This window comes from Rana temporaria, chromosome 7 (genome assembly GCF_905171775.1).
Source record: "Rana temporaria chromosome 7, aRanTem1.1, whole genome shotgun sequence".
NCBI lineage: Eukaryota > Metazoa > Chordata > Amphibia > Anura > Ranidae > Rana > Rana temporaria.
Window position 1 is genome coordinate 1679917 of NC_053495.1, and position 19292 is coordinate 1699208.

General features: G+C 50.6%; 1 protein-coding gene across 3 annotated transcripts in view; it reads right to left on the reverse strand.

Annotated features, from left to right (window-relative positions):
• Nucleotides 1-19292, reverse strand: part of CNTN4 (contactin 4) — a 221745-nt gene that overhangs the window by 39385 nt on the left and 163068 nt on the right. For all 3 annotated transcript variants that reach the window (XM_040358652.1, XM_040358653.1, XM_040358651.1), the window contains exons 5-9: nucleotides 11797-11892; nucleotides 10233-10436; nucleotides 8658-8760; nucleotides 7872-8056; nucleotides 808-944 (exon numbers count right to left, since the gene is read on the reverse strand). In XM_040358652.1, the coding sequence (XP_040214586.1) occupies nucleotides 808-944; nucleotides 7872-8056; nucleotides 8658-8760; nucleotides 10233-10436; nucleotides 11797-11892 (725 nt within the window). The remainder of the gene's footprint in view (nucleotides 1-807; nucleotides 945-7871; nucleotides 8057-8657; nucleotides 8761-10232; nucleotides 10437-11796; nucleotides 11893-19292) is intronic.

Here is a 19292-nt window from a genome sequence, read left to right on the forward strand (position 1 = left end):
TAGATCTGCATGCTGTTCTCTACCGGCCACCGGGTGGTGGACACTTTAATCTGCAGGGTCTGGGCCAGACCAATCATGTGAGGCGGGTGGTACTTGTATATTTGAGGGCAGGGTCTGGGCCTGACCAATCATGTGAGGTGGGTGGTACTTTTATATTTAAGGGCAGGGTCTGGGCCTGACCAACCCATAAAGTGGGTGTTGTTGGAGCACATCCGCCAAACAAAGTGGGCAGACGATGTGTGGACCAGGTTAACAGTGTCCCGGCATTTCAATTGTGCTATATGAAAGAACACATTCCCCTGTATCCCTTTAGACATGCATGCATCGCCCTGCTGGCCACTGGGTGGTGCAGACTCTAGCTGTGCAATCTTCAGGTCTGGGTGAGACCAACCAAGAGGACGGGGACAAGGGGTGGGAAGAAGGGAGACTGCCCTGGGCACAGAATGTATTGTAGGGATAGGGGGTGCCACAAGTTCCTTCTACTATAAGGCTGACAGGAGTAGTGACCTCTAATTCTGTCAGCTCAGCGCTGGAGGGGGCAAGGAGAGGAGGGGAGATCTGGGAGGTGGTGTGGGCTGTGATCTCTCTCCCCCATAAGCTCCTCCCCCCGTGGTGGGAAGAAGGGACGGCTGCCCTGGGCGCAGAATGTATTGTAGGGATAGGGGGTGCTACAAGTTCCTTCTACTATACGGCTGACAGGAGTAGTGACCTTTACTTCCGTCAGCTCAGTGCTGGAAGGGGGCAAGGAGAGGAGGGGAGATCCGGGAGGAGGTGCGGGCTGTGATCTCTCCCCCCCCGGGTACTTACTTTGCTCTGAAGCCGCTGCCCGTTCTTCAGCCAGGTATATGTTGGTTTTGGCCGCCCGCTTGCTTTACATTCCAGTAAAATGTTTTCTTCTATCGCAATGTGGGCGTCATTAATCTTCTGCACCCAGCTGGGAGGAGCTGCAAATATAATCATTACATTAACAATTGTTACAGATATTCTAACCAACCCCCCACCCCCACCCCCATAGTCAGTGGTACTCAACACCAAACCACACCCCCCCCCCCGTCCCATAATTGTCCTAGATAATCCCTACCTCTGATAAAGTTTGTATTAAGCTTTATTGATTGATCGTATTGATTTTTGTACATTTAAACATGATTAAAGTTGTGAATTTTGAACTTCGGGATAATAAATCCATCGGTCATGTGTCTTCTTCTGGAATCTCGGTGATCTTTGTGTATTTTTTCCAGATCTGTGCAGTGATCCAGTGTGAGACTTCCTGTAATAAAGACCGCCCACTTCTGCCCTCTGTCCTTGTGCAGGGGGACTGGTCTTGTCTCCGCCCCCTCCTGTAGAAGGTGGGGCCTGCTGGGCCCCTCCCACAGCTCTGCTCTCTCTCCTTGTACAGGGAGATGGTCTAGTCTGGTCTTGTCTCCACCTCCTATTAGTGGGTGGAGCCTGCTGGGCCACTCCCACAGCTCTGCTCTCTCTCCTTGTACAGGGGGACGGTCTAGTCTGGTCTTGTCTCCGCCCCCTATTAGTGGGTGGAGCCTGCTGGGCCACTCCCATAGCTCTGCTCTCTCTCCTTGTACAGGGGGACAGTCTAGTCTGGTCTTGTCTCCGCCCCCTATTAGTGGGTGGAGCCTGCTGGGCACCTCCCACAGCTCTGCTCTCTCTCCTTGTACAGGGGGACGGTCTAGTCTGGTCTTGTCTCTGCCCCTATTAGTGGGTGGAGCCTGCTGGGCCACTCCCACAGCTCTGCTCTCTCTCCTTGTGCAGGGGGACTGTTCTTGTCTCCGCCCCCTCCTGTAGTTTTCTGCAGGCAGCCTGCAGTGGGTGCGGCCTGCTCAGACCCTCCCACAGCTCTGCTCTCTCTCCTTGTTCAGGAGGATGGGTCTTGGCCCCACCCCTTCCTGCAGTTTATTGCCAGTAGTGGGTGGAGCCTACTAGACTTCTACATCTCTGCTCACTGTACAGGCTATGTCCAGATGGAGGAGTGGCTTAGTATCTTTCCACCCCCTCATGTAGGCAGCCTGCAATGGGTGGGGTCTCCTGAGCCCCTCCCACAGCTCTGCTCTCTCTCCTTATGCAGGGTGACTGGCCTTGGCCCCGCCCCATCCTGTAGTTTTCTGCAGGCAGTATGTAGTGGGTGGGGCCTGTTGGGCCCCTCCCACAGCTCTGCTCTTGGCACAGGCTTTGTGATGAGGCTACTTTTACAATGTAATATCCAGGTTTTTGCACTCAAAGAGGATTTCTATTTGTGGCTTATGAAGATTTCTATTTCCATGAAAGTTCTGGGTTCGGAGTTCCGCTTTAATGCTCACAAATGACTTCAGGAAATCAAAGAACATTTAATAACATCCATAAAGAAGAAATAAGCTACAAACGTCCGGCTGACCCGCTTACAAAGGATATCAAAGCCCTGAAATGCAGAGAACGGGATGAAATGGAATCACATTTAGTGGATCTGCGGTCAGATTAAACGTCGGGGGGCTTCGGCTTCTCAACATTTTATGAACTCTTTGCTGGAGAAGCTCAGACCTGAGGATGAATCTCCTCCTATCAATCAGATGGCGGATGCTGGGAAATGTCCTTATTGTCTCCATAAAACACTAAGGGCCAGATTCTCGTCCAGCGGCGTATCTTTGCGGCGGCGTAACGTATCCGCTTTACGTTACGCCTCCGCAACTTAGACGGGCAAGTGCTGTATTCTCCAAGCACTTGCTCCGTAAGTTGCGGCGGCGTAGCGTAAATCGGCCGGCGTAAGCCCGCCTAATTCAAATGTGGAACAGGGGGGCGTGTTTTATGTAAATGTTCTGTGACCCGACGTGATTGACGTTTTTTCACGAACGGCGCATGCGCCGTCTGTGGAAATCTCCCAGTGTGCATTGCTCTTAATACGCCGCAAGGACGTATTGGTTTTGACGTGAATGTAAATTACGTCCAGCCCCATTCACGGACGAGTTACGCAAACGACGTAAAATTTTCAAATTTCGACGCGGGAACGACGGCCATACTTAACATTGGTACGCTGCACTTATGCCACCATATAGCAGGGGTAACTATACGCCAGGAAAAGCCTAACGTAAACAGCGTAACTTTACTGCGTCGGCCGGGCGTACGTTTGTGAATTTGCGTATCTAGCTGATTTACATATTTCGAAGCGTAAATCAGCGTACACTCCCCTAGTGACTTACGCCTGTCGGATCTAATAGATATCTATGCGTAACTGATTGTAAGAATCAGGCGCATACGGTAAATACGACGGCACAACGCAGAGATACGCCGTCGTATCTCCACTGAGAATCTGGCCCTAACAGATCTATAGGCCAAGCCACGCCTCCATCTGTACATAGCAGGCTCCACCCACTACAGAAAATTACAGGAGGGGGAGACAAGACCCGTCCCCCTGCAAAAAGAGAGAGAGAGTAAAGCCGTGGGTGGGGCCCAGAAGGCTCCACCCACTACAGAAAACTACAGGAGGGGGAGGGAGACAAGACCCGTCCCCCTGCACATGGAGAAAGAGCAAAGCTATGGGAGGAGCCTAGCAGGCCCCACCTACTACAGGAGGGGCGGAGACAAGACCAGTCTTCCTGCACAAGGAGAGAGAGCAGCAGTGGGCGGTCTTTATTACAGGAAGTCTCACAGATTAGATTCTTGATTCACGCCCTTTCATGCATTTATATTGTGCATTTGTAACGCGCATTGACGAGCCCTTTATGCATTGCTGTTGCCATCAATCGGTCATTTAAAAAATAGACAACCCTTGTAGCCAGAGAACATCGTTCAGATGTGAGCTGGCAATCCTGTACACGAATGTGCCTGTTGGGGCCCTATCAGACCTGCCGGGGGGGGGGGGGGGGATGCAGAGAGGCGGCACAAGGCTCCAGGTAAATGAAGTTTGGGGCGACCTTTCGGAAACGGGGGGGGGGGGTGGAGAACTTCAGCACCATCTGCCCCCCACTTATAATGCAGTTTCAGCGTCACCACTCTGGTGATGTGACAACAATTTACACCTTCGGCCATGTGACCTCAACAATTATCACCCGTCTCAGACTCTCAGCACCACAGAGATTCCATTACGTTAATTAGAACGGAACGTTTCACAACGTTTCACACCTCCGTTCAGGTAGCGGGACAATCAACGTCGGCCATGACACGCCAAAGTACCAGGATGATTGGATTAACTGCTGCTCTCCCAATGTCCCCCCCCGTCCCCCAACTTTCTGCTCCACTTCCCCAAACACTCCCCCTATCCCACCAATTCCTTCCGCAAAGATTCCCGCCCTCCCTGGTATCTCCTCCATCCCACCAATTCCTTCCGCAAAGATTCCCGCCCTCCCTGGTATCTCCTCCATCCCACCAATTCCGTCCGCAAAGATTCCCGCCCTCCCTGGTATCTCCTCCATCCCACCAATTCCTTCCACAAAGATTCCCGCCCTCCCTGGTATCTCCTCCTTCCCACCAATTCCTTCCGCAAAGATTCCCGCCCTCCCTGGTATCTCCTCCATCCCACCAATTCCTTCCACAAAGATTCCCGCCCTCCCTGGTATCTCCTCCATCCCACCAATTCCTTCCACAAAGATTCCCGCCCTCCCTGGTATCTCCTCCTTCCCACCAATTCCTTCCGCAAAGATTCCCGCCCTCCCTGGTATCTCCTCCTTCCCACCAATTCCTTCCGCAAAGATTCCCGCCCTCCCTGGTATCTCCTCCTTCCCACCAATTCCTTCCGCAAAGATTCCCGCCCTCCCTGGTATCTCCTCCATCCCACCAATTCCTTCCACAAAGATTCCCGCCCTCCCTGGTATCTCCTCCATCCCACCAATTCCTTCCACAAAGATTCCCGCCCTCCCTGGTATCTCCTCCATCCCACCAATTCCTTCCGCAAAGATTCCCGCCCTCCCTGGTATCTCCTCCTTCCCACCAATTCCTTCCACAAAGATTCCCGCCCTCCCTGGTATCTCCTCCATCCCACCAATTCCTTCCGCAAAGATTCCCGCCCTCCCTGGTATCTCCTCCATCCCAACAATTCCTTCCGCAAAGATTCCCGCCCTCCCTGGTATCTCCTCCATCCCACCAATTCCTTCCGCAAAGATTCCCGCCCTCCCTGGTATCTCCTCCTTCCCACCAATTCCTTCCGCAAAGATTCCCGCCCTCCCTGGTATCTCCTCCTTCCCACCAATTCCTTCCGCAAAGATTCCCGCCCTCCCTGGTATCTCCTCCATCCCACCAATTCCTTCCACAAAGATTCCCGCCCTCCCTGGTATCTCCTCCATCCCACCAATTCCTTCCACAAAGATTCCCGCCCTCCCTGGTATCTCCTCCATCCCACCAATTCCTTCCGCAAAGATTCCCGCCCTCCCTGGTATCTCCTCCATCCCACCAATTCCTTCCGCAAAGATTCCCGCCCTCCCTGGTATCTCCTCCTTCCCACCAATTCCTTCCGCAAAGATTCCCGCCCTCCCTGGTATCTCCTCCTTCCCACCAATTCCTTCCGCAAAGATTCCCGCCCTCCCTGGTATCTCCTCCATCCCACCAATTCCTTCCACAAAGATTCCCGCCCTCCCTGGTATCTCCTCCTTCCCACCAATTCCTTCCACAAAGATTCCCGCCCTCCCTGGTATCTCCTCCATCCCACCAATTCCTTCCACAAAGATTCCCGCCCTCCCTGGTATCTCCTCCATCCCACCAATTCCTTCCACAAAGATTCCCGCCCTCCCTGGTATCTCCTCCTTCCCACCAATTCCTTCCGCAAAGATTCCCGCCCTCCCTGGTATCTCCTCCATCCCAACAATTCCTTCCGCAAAGATTCCCGCCCTCCCTGGTATCTCCTCCATCCCACCAATTCCTTCCGCAAAGATTCCCGCCCTCCCTGGTATCTCCTCCATCCCACCAATTCCTTCCGCAAAGATTCCCGCCCTCCCTGGTATCTCCTCCATCCCACCAATTCCTTCCGCAAAGATTCCCGCCCTCCCTGGTATCTCCTCCATCCCACCAATTCCTTCCGCAAAGATTCCCGCCCTCCCTGGTATCTCCTCCTTCCCACCAATTCCTTCCGCAAAGATTCCCGCCCTCCCTGGTATCTCCTCCTTCCCACCAATTCCTTCCGCAAAGATTCCCGCCCTCCCTGGTATCTCCTCCATCCCACCAATTCCTTCCGCAAAGATTCCCGCCCTCCCTGGTATCTCCTCCATCCCACCAATTCCTTCCACAAAGATTCCTGCCCTCCCTGGTATCTCCTCCATCCCACCAATGTCTTTTCTTCTCCCACAATGTTCTTCTTTGCCCAAGTGTCTCCTCCACTAACCCCGTCTCTCCTCTGTCCCACTGAGGTCTTCTCTGCTCCCCCAATTTTTCCTCCATCCCACCAATGTTTTCTCCACTCCTCCAATGTCTCTTCCCCCCGATGTCTCCTACATTTCCTCATTGTCGGCTCTATCCCCTCAATGTCTCTTCCATTCCCAATGTCTCCCCCATCACCTAATTCCTCCTCCATCACCCAATGCCTCCTCTATCCCTGATGTCTCCTCCATCCCCGATGTCTTCTCTGTTCCCCCAGTGCCTCCTCCATCACCCAATGCCTCCTCCATCACCCAATGTCTCCTCCATCACCCAATGTCTCCTCCATCACCCAATGTCTCCTCCATCACCCAATGTCTCCTCCATTACCCAATGTCTTCTCCAACACCCAATGTTTCCTCCATCACCCAATGTCTCCACCAACACCCAATGTTTCCTCCATCACCCAATGTCTCCACCAACACCCAATGTCTCCTCCATCACCCAATGTCTCCTCCCTCACCCAATGTCTCCTCCATTACATGAGGTCTCCTCCATTACCCAATGTCTTCTCCAACACCCAATGTCTCCTCCATCACCCAATGCCTCCTCCATCACCCAATGTCTCCTCTATCACCCAATGTCTCCTCCATCACCCAATGTCTCCTCCATCACCCAATGTCTCCTCTATCATCCAATGTATCCTCCATCCCTGAGGTCTCCTCCATCCTACCAATGTCTCCTCCATCACCCAATGCCTCCTCCATCCCTGATGTCTCCTCCATCACCCGATGTCTCCTCCATCCCTGATGTCTCCTCCATCCCTAATGTCTCCTCCATCACCCGATGTCTCCTCCATCACCCGATGTCTCCTCCATCACCCGATGTCTCCTCCATCACCCGATGTCTCCTCCAACACCCAATGTCTCCTCCATAACCCAATGCCTCCTCCATCACCCAATGCCTCCCAATGCCTCCTCCATCACCCAATGCCTCCTCCATCACCCAATGCCTCCTCCAACACCCAATGCCTCCTCCAACACCCAATGCCTCCTCCATCCCTGATGTCTCCTCCATCCTACCGATGTCTTCTCGTCTTTCCTGATATCTCCTCCATCACCCAATTTCTCTTCCACTCCCTAAGATCTCCTTCCCCGATGTCTCCTTCATCTCACTGCTGTCTTTTTTGCTTTCTGATGTCTCTTCCGCTCCCCCGCTGTCTCCTCCATTTCCTGATGTTCACTTCCTAATTTTTCTTAGCTCTCCATAGGGGAGGGAAGAATTAAAAACCTCTGTTTATACATTTTTGTATGTTCCGTTAGAGAGAGTTACCCTCACTTCCTGTCCAGGAGATTCAGCAGGAAGTGGGGGAAACTTCTTTCTTTCTCACCAGGTCACCAGGACAAATTGAGAGGGTGAATCTCTCCAATGGGGACCCTGGCAGCAATGAAACAATTGCAAGGGTTCAATTTCCTCCCTACACTATCCAAACTTTAGAAAAACGTTTTTCTTTACATATTAAGAAGTTTTTAGTGACTACAGTGCAGAACTAGTAAATGTTCGCATTACAGTAACCAATTTCTACCATCATGTCCTAATCATACCAAAATATGTGAGCTGCCCTCGCACCATGTTCTTCCCACGCGTATTCTCGGCAACGCATTCGTAGGGGCCGGCGTCTTCTTGCTGGAAGTTGGGGATCTCCAATACCCCGCTGGATCGGTGCCGCCTTACTTTCCGAGATATGCTTTTTCCGTCTGCCCTCCTCCAGGTGATGGTGGGTACTGGACTGCAATAAAAATAAACTCAATAGATCATAACAGGTCAGTGGGGTAACTAGAACCTTCAGGGCCCCCGGTGCAAAAAACAATGAAGGGCCCCCTCGACCCCCGGCTGGGACCCCTGCCTCCAAGCCCAGTGGCGGAACGTCAGGGCCTGGTATCAAAGGGGGGGACCTTTGTGACCCTGGTAGTTCCGTCACCGGTGTCAGTAGTTTTTTTATTATTGTTATATTTTTAGAGTCAGATTCTCGTAGAACTGCGGCGGCGTAACATATCTCCTTTACGTTACACCGCCGCAAGTTTTACGGGCAAGTGCTTGATTCACAAAGCACTTGCCTGTAAACTTGCGGCGGCGTATCGTAAAGTCCACCGGCGCAAGCCCGCCTAATTCAAATGATCCATGTAGGGGGCGTGGATCATTTAAATTAGACGCGTTCCCGCGCCGAACGTACTGCGCATGCTCCGTCTCAAATTTTCCCGCCGTGCATTGCGCGACATTACGTCGCAAGTTTGTCATTGGTTTTGACGTTAATCCCCCCGTATCCCCCCACACACATTTCCCCCGTGATTATAATACAGGGACAGGGATCTGATCGGAGAAATACTTACTTGCCCAATGCAAAACATTCTAATTTCACGGTGGATCCCTTGGCTGCCGACACAGACTCTGGAAAATGGACCTCGATTTTCGGCTCGTACTCCCCCATGATACCTGGGTGATGAGGGAAGACAGTGAGTAGATGGAGGGGGGTGGATTGTATGGACTTTGTACGGAAGAAATGAGAAGACTTGGTTAGGCGATCGATCGATCGATCCCTGAAGACATTCTCCTAATGTGCTTCACTGATAGCAGAAGATCCTGTTGGGATGATCAGGGGGCCCTCAAAGGGATTATTAGGGGGCTCTCGAAGAAATATCAATGTCTTTTTGCTCAGAGTTAAGAAAAAAGGGGGGGACCACCCGAAGGTGTTTGGGACTTTAAATGAGATTACATCCATACTATTATCTCCATCCCATATGCAGAAAATTGCAACGAAGGGAATTTGGGACTTTAAATGAAACAGTGGGCTAAATGGGGACAAAGTAATGAAACAAAATTAATTAATATTATTATCATTAGTAGTAGAGGTAGCGGTATCTTTATTATTATTATTATTATTATTGTTATTATTAGTAGTAGTAGTAGTAGAGCATTCTTCTTCTTTTTATGATTAGTAGAGCATTTTTGTTACTATTATTGTTAGTACTACAGCAGTATTATTATTAGTAGTAGTGTTGATATTATACATAGTTATATAGGGCCAGATTCACGTAGAATCGCGGCGGCGTAACGTATCGTAGATACGTTACACCGCCGCAAGTTTTCATCGCAAGTGCCTCATTCACAAAGCACTTGCGATGAAAACTACGCCTGCGGCCTCCGGCGCAAGGCGGGCCAATTAAAATGGGCGCGTGCCATTTAATTTAGGCGCGCTCCCGAGCCGGACCTACTGCGCATGCTCCGTTTCGCAAATCCCGTCGTGCTTTGCGCGCCGTGACGTCATTTTTTCGAACGGCGACGCGCGTAGCGTACTTCCGTATTCCCGGACGTGTTACGCAAACGGCGTTCATTTTAAAATTTCGACGCGGGAACGACGGCCATACTTTAGACAGCAATACGTTTGCAGACTAAAGTTAGGGCACCTAAAACGACCACTAACTTTGCGACGGGAAACTAGACTAGCGGCGACGTAGCGAACGCGAAAAACCGCCAGGGATCGCCGTAACTCCTAATTTGCATACCCAACGCTGGTTTATGACGCAAACTCCCCCCAGCGGCGGCCGCGGTACTGCATCCTAAGATCCGACAGTGTAAAACAATTACACCTGTCGGATCTTATGGATATCTATGCGTAACTGATTCTATGAATCCGCCGCATAGATACTCTGAGAGATACGACGGCGTATCTCCGCTGTGAATCTGGGCCATAGTTGGTTTGGTTGGAAAAAGACCCGTTCAGTTCATCCCGTGGAGTGCATTATATTTCTGTTTGTGTCAATATCATAATTATTGATTATTATTATTATTATTCTAAACACATTTTCTTTTCAGAACACATAGAGGAAAATGAAGGCGTGTCTTATACTGGATGAGATTTGAGAAGTCCCTCCCCCTGACACCAGGGGGCGCTCTCACTCACTCACCGTCGGTGCGCAGGGTAAGCGGCGTGCTGGGCCCATGCTCCCGCGTGTTGGTCACGGTATTGGTCACAACGCAGGTATAATTTCCGGCATCGGAGGGCTCCACTTTGGCGATGTAGAGGTTTCCGGTGACCTGGGACACGAACCTGCGGTTGTCTTGCTGCACGAAGGGCGGGTACTCGTTAAAGATCCAGGCGTAGACCAGCTCTGGGGGGCCACAGAGAGAGAGAACCCAAATCAGCAACATGTGGAAGGATGCCAACCTACCCCAACTTATCCGATCCAACCAACCAGATTTCACTCTATAGGAAGCCGAGCCACGCAAGAAGGACTCTGATTGGACACTGAACTTTGCACATTGTTACATTTTATCTTTTTGACCCCAAATTTCTTGGATAAGTAGCCTGACTTTCTTGTTTTGAATTGATTTCAAATGAAAAGTACCGTATTTGGCCACTAGGTGGTGCTAAGTGATACGCTATTATAATTAACGCCATCTAGAGGCCAAATTTGATATTTTTCATTTTAAATCCCTGATAAAACATTCGACCAGCACAGAAAATAACCCGATAACATTCATTTTCACCCGAGTCCCTCAGAACTGATGTACATTTCACTGGGAGAATTACTAAACTTTATTTAAATTTTTTTAAATGCACCCCTAAACTTTTTTTTTAATGCAGCCCCAAACTTTTTTTTTAATGCACCCTAAACTTTTCTTTCAATGCACCCCTAAACTTTTTTTAATGCACCCCTAAATTTTCCTTTTTTTTAAATGCACCCCTAAACTTTTTTCTTTTTTTTAATGCACCCCTAAACTTTTTTCTTTTTTTTAAATGCACCCCTAAACTTTTTCTGTTTAAAAATGCACCCCTAAACTTTTTTCTTTTTTTTTTAATGCACCCCTAAACTTTTTTATTTTTTAAATGCACCCCTAAACTTTTTTATTTTTTAAATGCACCCCTAAACTTTTTTATTTTTTTAATGCACCCCTAAACTTTTTTATTTTTTTAATGCACCCCTAAACTTTTTTATTTTTTTAATGCACCCCTAAACTTTTTTATTTTTTTAAAATGCACCCCTAAACTTTTTTATTTTTTTTAAATGCACCCCTAAACTTTTTTCTTTTTTTAATGCACCCCTAAACTTTTTTCTTTTTTTAATGTACCCCTAAACTTTTTTTAATGCACCCCTAAACTTTTTTCTTTTTTTTAAATGCACCCCTAAACTTTTTTCTTTTTTAATGCACCCCTAAACTTTTTTTTTTAATGCATTTTTCGGCAAATACCAACCACCCAAATAATTCTGCACAGGCCAACCAAACCTTCATCGTATTTCTGCTGGGAAAATAAATGCAGATTTTCCTGAAATGGCAGTTTGAATCATAAAATTAAACTTCAGCCCAAAACACTAACATTAGATTAAATACAAAGGGTTAGAAAATGTTGTCCCCGTTGGGGAGAATCCCCCCCCCCCCCCTTTGTTGTCACTGTAACAGGAAGTGAAGGAGAAATCTCTCCCCCAACTAACGGAAGTTCTATCCCTTCCCCCCTAGAGGGCGACTTACCTCCAGAATGAGGCGGCGGGCCGCACAGCAGCACCATCCCCTGTCCCTCGCGCACGTACACCGTACTCCGGGGGCGGGCCTGGAAGGAATCGAGATCTGCGGGAATATTTATAACCTGAGAAACCTTCACAGGCCAAAAGCAAAAGACCTTAAAGCAGAACTCCGGAGCCAATAGAAAAGAAGATGGACACAAATAAATGCAGCTCAATATTAACCCCTTCCATACCGGGGGGGGCACTTATACACCTTCCATCCCGGGGGGGGCACTTATACACCTTCCATACCGGGGGGGGGCACTTATACACCTTCCATACCGGGGGGGGCACTTATACACCTTCCATACCGGGGGGGCACTTATACACCTTCCATACTGGGGGGGGGGGCACTTATACACCTTCCATACCGGGGGGGGGCACTTATACACCTTCCATACCGGGGGGGCACTTATACACCTTCCATACGGGGGGGGGGGGGCACTTATACACCTTCCATACGGGGGGGGGGGGACTTATACACCTTCCATACCGGGGGGGGCACTTATACACCTTCCATACGGGGGGGGGGCACTTATACACCTTCCATACCGGGGGGGCACTTATACACCTTCCATACTGGGGGGGGGCACTTATACACCTTTCATACGGGGGGGGGCACTTATACACCTTCCATACCGGGGGGGGGGCACTTATACACCTTCCATACCGGGGGGGGGCACTTATACACCTTCCATACCGGGGGGGGGGCACTTATACACCTTCCATACTGGGGGGGGGCACTTATACACCTTCCATACCGGGGGGCACTTATAAACCTTCCATACCGGGGGGGCACTTATACACCTTCCATACCGGGGGGGGCACTTATACACCTTCCATACCGGGGGGCACTTATAAACCTTCCATACCGGGGGGCACTTATAAACCTTCCATACCGGGGGGGCACTTATACACCTTCCATACCGGGGGGGGGCACTTATAAACCTTCCATACCGGGGGGGCACTTATACACCTTCCATACTGGGGGGGGGCACTTATACACCTTCCATACCGGGGGGGCACTTATACACCTTCCATACCGGGGGGGCACTTATACACCTTCCATACCGGGGGGGGCACTTATACACCTTCCATACCGGGGGGGGCACTTATACACCTTCCCGCCCAGACCAATGTTCAGCTTTCAGCGCTGTTGCACTTTGAATGACAATTGCGCGGTCGTGCTGAACTGTACCCAAACTACATTGTGTTCCCACAAATAGAGATTTCTTTTGGTATTTCATCACCTCTGAGATTTTTATTTTCTGCACAAACCCCCCCTGTCAGAAGAGCAGCCGATCGGCTCTCCTCTACTCGCGATGTAAGCTAGAGTGTAAGCTCCTCTGTACAGAGACTGATGTGATGTGGGGGGAGGGGACATTAGAGTGTAAGCTCCTCTGTACAGAGACTGATGTGATGTGGGGGGAGGGGACATTAGAGTGTAAGCTCCTCTGTACAGAGACTGATGTGACTGTGGGGGGAGGGGACATTAGAGTTTAAGCTCCTCTGTACAGAGACTGATGTGATGTGGGGGGAGGGGACATTAGAGTGTAAGCTCCTCTGTACAGAGACTGATGTGATGTGGGGGGAGGGGACATTAGAGTGTAAGCTCCTCTGTACAGAGACTGATGTGACTGTGGGGGGAGGGGACATTAGAGTTTAAGCTCCTCTGTACAGAGACTGATGTGATGTGGGGGGAGGGGACATTAGAGTGTAAGCTCCTCTGTACAGAGACTGATGTGATGTGGGGGGAGGGGACATTAGAGTGTAAGCTCCTCTGTACAGAGACTGATGTGATGTGGGGGGAGGGGACATTAGAGTGTAAGCTCCTCTGTACAGAGACTGATGTGACTGTGGGGGGAGGGGACATTAGAGTGTAAGCTCCTCTGTACAGAGACTGATGTGATGTGGGGGGGGAGGGGACATTAGAGTGTAAGCTCCTCTGTACAGAGACTGATGTGATGTGGGGGGAGGGGACATTAGAGTGTAAGCTCCTCTGTACAGAGACTGATGTGATGTGGGGGGAGGGGACATTAGAGTGTAAGCTCCTCTGTACAGAGACTGATGTGACTGTGGGGGGGAGGGGACATTAGAGTGTAAGCTCCTCTGTACAGAGACTGATGTGATGTGGGGGGGGGGGGAGGGGACATTAGAGTGTAAGCTCCTCTGTACAGAGACTGATGTGATGTGGGGGGAGGGGACATTAGAGTGTAAGCTCCTCTGTACAGAGACTGATGTGATGTGGGGGGAGGGGACATTAGAGTGTAAGCTCCTCTGTACAGAGACTGATGTGATGTGGGGGGGAGGGGACATTAGAGTGTAAGCTCCTCTGTACAGAGACTGATGTGATGTGGGGGGAGGGGACATTAGAGTGTAAGCTCCTCTGTACAGAGACTGATGTGATGTGGGGGGAGGGGACATTAGAGTGTAAGCTCCTCTGTACAGAGACTGATGTGATGTGGGGGGGGAGGGGACATTAGAGTGTAAGCTCCTCTGTACAGAGACTGATGTGATGTGGGGGGAGGGGACATTAGAGTGTAAGCTCCTCTGTACAGAGACTGATGTGACTGTGGGGGAGGGGACATTAGAGTGTAAGCTCCTCTGTATAGAGACTGATGTGATGTGGGGGGAGGGGACATTAGAGTGTAAGCTCCTCTGTACAGAGACTGATGTGACTGTGGGGGGAGGGGACATTAGAGTGTAAGCTCCTCTGTACAGAGACTGATGTGACTGTGGGGGAGGGGACATTAGAGTGTAAGCTCCTCTGTATAGAGACTGATGTGATGTGGGGGGAGGGGACATTAGAGTGTAAGCTCCTCTGTACAGAGACTGATGTGATGTGGGGGAGGGGACATTAGAGTGTAAGCTCCTCTGTACAGAGACTGATGTGATGTGGGGGGGGGGGGGGGGTGGACATTAGAGTGTAAGCTCCTCTGTACAGAGACTGATGTGATGTGGGGGGGGGGGACATTAGAGTGTAAGCTCCTCTGTACAGAGACTGATGTGATGTGTGGGGGAAGGGGGCATTAGAGTGTAAGCTCCTCTGTACAGAGACTGATGTGACTGTGGGGGGGGAGGGGACATTAGAGTGTAAGCTCCTCTGTACAGAGATTGATGTGATGTGTGGGAGAGGGGACATTAGAGTGTAAGCTCCTCTGTACAGAGACTGATGTGACTGTGGGGGGAGGGGACATTAGAGTGTAAGCTCCTCTGTACAGAGACTGATGTGGGGGGGGAGGGGACATTAGAGTGTAAGCTCCTCTGTACAGAGTCTGATGTGATGTGGGGGGGGACATTAGAGTGTAAGCTCCTCTGTACAGAGACTGATGTGATGTGGGGGGGAGGGGACATTAGAGTGTAAGCTCCTCTGTACAGAGACTGATGTGATGTGGGGGGGAGGGGACATTAGAGTGTAAGCTCCTCTGTACAGAGACTGATGTGACTGTGGGGGGAGGGGACATTAGAGTGTAAGCTCCTCTGTACAGAGACTGATGTGATGTGGGGGGGGGAGGGGACATTAGAGTGTAAGCTCCTCTGTACAGAGACTGATGTGACTGTGGGGGGGAGGGGACATTAGAGTGTAAGCTCCTCTGTACAGAGACGGATGTGATGTGTGGGGGGGAGGGGACATTAGAGTGTAAGCTCCTCTGTACAGAGACTGATGTGATGTGTGGGGGGGAGGGGACATTAGAGTGTAAGCTCCTCTGTACAGAGACTGATGTGACTGTGGGGGGAGGGGGCATTAGAGTGTAAGCTCCTCTGTACAGAGACTGATGTGATGTGTGGGGGAGGGGACATTAGAGTGTAAGCTCCTCTGTACAGAGACTGATGTGACTGTGGGGGAGGGGACATTAGAGTGTAAGCTCCTCTGTACAGAGACTGATGTGACTGTGGGGGGAAGGGACATTAGAGTGTAAGCTCCTCTGTACAGAGACTGATGTGATGTGTGGGGGGAGGGGACATTAGAGTGTAAGCTCCTCTGTACAGAGACTGATGTGACTGTGGGGGGGAGGGGACATTAGAGTGTAAGCTCCTCTGTACAGAGACTGATGTGATGTGTGGGGGGGGGGGAGGGGACATTAGAGTGTAAGCTCCTCTGTACAGAGACTGGTGTGATGTGGGGGGGGGGGGACATTAGAGTGTAAGCTCCTCTGTACAGAGACTGATGTGACTGTGGGGGGGGGGGGAGGGGACATTAGAGTGTAAGCTCCTCTGTACAGAGACTGATGTGACTGTGGGGGAGGGTACATTAGAGTGTAAGCTCCTCTGTACAGAGACTGATGTGATGTGTGGGGGGGGGGGACATTAGAGTGTAAGCTCCTCTGTACAGAGACTGATGTGATGTGGGGGGAGGGGACATTAGAGTGTAAGCTCCTCTGTACAGAGACTGATGTGATGTGGGGGGAGGGGACATTAGAGTGTAAGCTCCTCTGTACAGAGACTGATGTGACTGTGGGGGGGGGAGGGGACATTAGAGTGTAAGCTCCTCTGTACAGAGACTGATGTGACTGTGGGGGGAGGGGGACATTAGAGTGTAAGCTCCTCTGTACAGAGACTGATGTGATGTGGGGGGGGGGGGGGACATTAGAGTGTAAGCTCCTCTGTACAGAGACTGATGTGACTGTGGGGGGGAGGGGACATTAGAGTGTAAGCTCCTCTGTACAGAGACTGATGTGACTGTGGGGGAGGGGACATTAGAGTGTAAGCTCCTCTGTACAGAGACTGATGTGATGTGGGGGAGGGGGACATTAGAGTGTAAGCTCCTCTGTACAGAGACTGATGTGATTGGCTCAGTCATCTCTGTACAGCGCTCAGGTATATGTCAGAGCTATATAAACAACAAAAATAAATAAGCACATGGCCGTACATTGAGGTGCGCAGATTGGTAGGGGGAGGGGACGCCGTCGCAGTGTAGAAGATCTTACAAGACGAGGATAAATGAAGAGAGGGGGCGGCTATAAGGGGGGAATTATGGGAAGGATAAATATCTGCTGCATTAGGGTGACATATGACGACTGCCATGCATTTAATGACCGCGGAGTCTGGACCGTCAGTCCGCGGCGATGGAGCGGCGTGCATAATGAAGTGCAATACGAATCATTGACGGCGTTAATAACGTTCCAAGTGGGCACATAACTCTAATGACTGATCTCTGTTATTACAAGGAGGGAATACAGATTACTGCGAGACAGCGCGATCCGCCGCTCATCTGACCTTTCCCATTTTTTTTTTAGATGTATATTTAATGAGGAAGAATGCGAAGTCAGCTGAGAGGAGCGAGAAAATACAATACCTGCGAGTGCGACCACGGATCCGCCCGCTCCTTCCCCATCCTCCACGTCGTCCTCCGTGTCCTACAAACCGCCATTTTATACCTCGGAGAGCTTCCCCCGGGTCCTGCACCCAGGCCTACACTACTAGAACAAAAGTATGTGAACCCCTTCAAATGATGGAGTTCAGGGGTCTCCAGTGAAGGGTCCCGGGAATCTGCCGTCATACAAAGACATTGGAGACAATTGGGCTCTTCCAGCCTTGTGGTAAAGACGCTTTTCTGTTCCCCCATGACTGTGCTCCCCCCAGTCCCATTTATAAAGCCAGCTCCATAAAGACATGGGGTGACCAGTTTGGACCAGTTCCATAAAGACATGGGTTGACCAGTTTGGACCAGCTCCATAAAGACGTGGGTTGACCAGTTTGGACCAGCTCCATAAAAACATGGGCTGACCAGTTTGGACCAGTTCCATAAAGACTTGGGTTGACCAGTTTGGACCAGTTCCATAAAGACATGGGGTGACCAGTTTGGACCAGTTCCATAAAGACTTGGTGTGACCAGTTTGGACCAGTTCCATAAAGACATGGGTTGACCAGTTTGGACCAGCTCCATAAAGACATGGGGTGACCAGTTTGGACCAGTTCCATAAAGACTTGGTGTGACCAGTTTGGACCAGTTCCATAAAGACTTGGTGTGACCAGTTTGGACCAGCTCCATAAAGACATGGGTTGACCAGTTTGGACCAGCTCCATAAAGACTTGGTGTGACCAGTTTGGACCAGTTCCATAAAGACATGGGTTGACCAGTTTTGACCAGCTCCATAAAGACTTGGTGTGACCAGTTTGGACCAGCTCCATAAAGACTTGGTGTGACCAGTTTGGACCACTTCCATAAAGACTTGGGTTGACCAGTTTGGACCAGCTCCATAAAGACATGGGGTGACCAGTTTGGACCAGCTCCATAAAGACTTGGGTTGACCAGTTTGGACCAGCTCCATAAAGACATGGGGTGACCAGTTTGGACCAGCTCCATAAAGACATGGGGTGACCAGTTTGGACCAGCTCCATAAAGACTTGGGTTGACCAGTTTGGACCAGTTCCATAAAGACATGGGTTGGCCAGTTTGGACCAGTTCCATATGGACATGGGTTGACCAGTTTGGACCAGTTCCATAAAGACATGGGTTGACCAGTCTGGACCAGTTCCATAAAGACTTGGGTTGACCAGTTTGGACCAGTTCCATAAAGACATGGGTTGACCAGTTTGGACCAGCTCCATAAAGACTTGGGTTGACCAGTTTGGACCAGCTCCATAAAGACATGGGTTGACCAGTTTGGACCAGCTCCATAAAGACTTGGGTTGACCAGTTTGGACCAGCTCCATAAAGACTTGGGTTGACCAGTTTAGTGTGAGGCCCAACATATGAGCCAAGTCTTTAGTTATGGATCCTGTTCATATGTTTGGGGCTAATTCCATCACAAGATAAGCATCACAGCAATGGATCTCTCACTATAACGCTCTCTCCTTTCCTCTTTCTCTCTCTCTCCCTCCCCGGCGGTCTCGTTGCCGCTTTCTCCCATCTCTGTATTTAGCAGTCTGTCTCCCTCCCCTGCGGTCTCATTGCTGCTCTCCCCCTCTCTGTATTTATCAGTCTGTCTCCCTCCCCTGCGGTCTCATTGCTGCTCTCCCCCCTCTCTGTATTTATCAGTCTGTCTCCCTCCCTGGCGGTCTCATTGCCGCTCTCCCCCCTCTCTGTATTTAGCAGTCTGTCTCTCTTCCCGGCGGTCTCATTGCTGCTCTCCCCCTCTCTGTATTTAGCAGTCTGTCTCCCTCCCCTGCGGTCTCATTGCTGCTATCCCCCTCTCTGTATTTAGCAGTCCGTCTCTCTCCCTGGTGGTCTCGTTGCTGCTCTCCCCCTCTCTGTATTTAGCAGTCTGTCTCCCTCCCCTGCGGTCTCGTTGCTGCTCTCCCCCTCTCTGTATTTATCAGTCTGTCTCCCTCCCCTGCGGTCTCATTGCCGCTCTCCCCCTCTCTGTATTTATCAGTCTGTCTCTCTCCCTGGCGGTCTCGTTGCTGCTCTCTTCCCCCCTCTCTGTATTTATCAGTCTGTCTCTCTCCCCGGCGGTCTCGTTGCCGCTCTCCCCCCCCCTCTCTGTATTTATCAGTCTGTCTCCTTCCCCATCGGTCTCA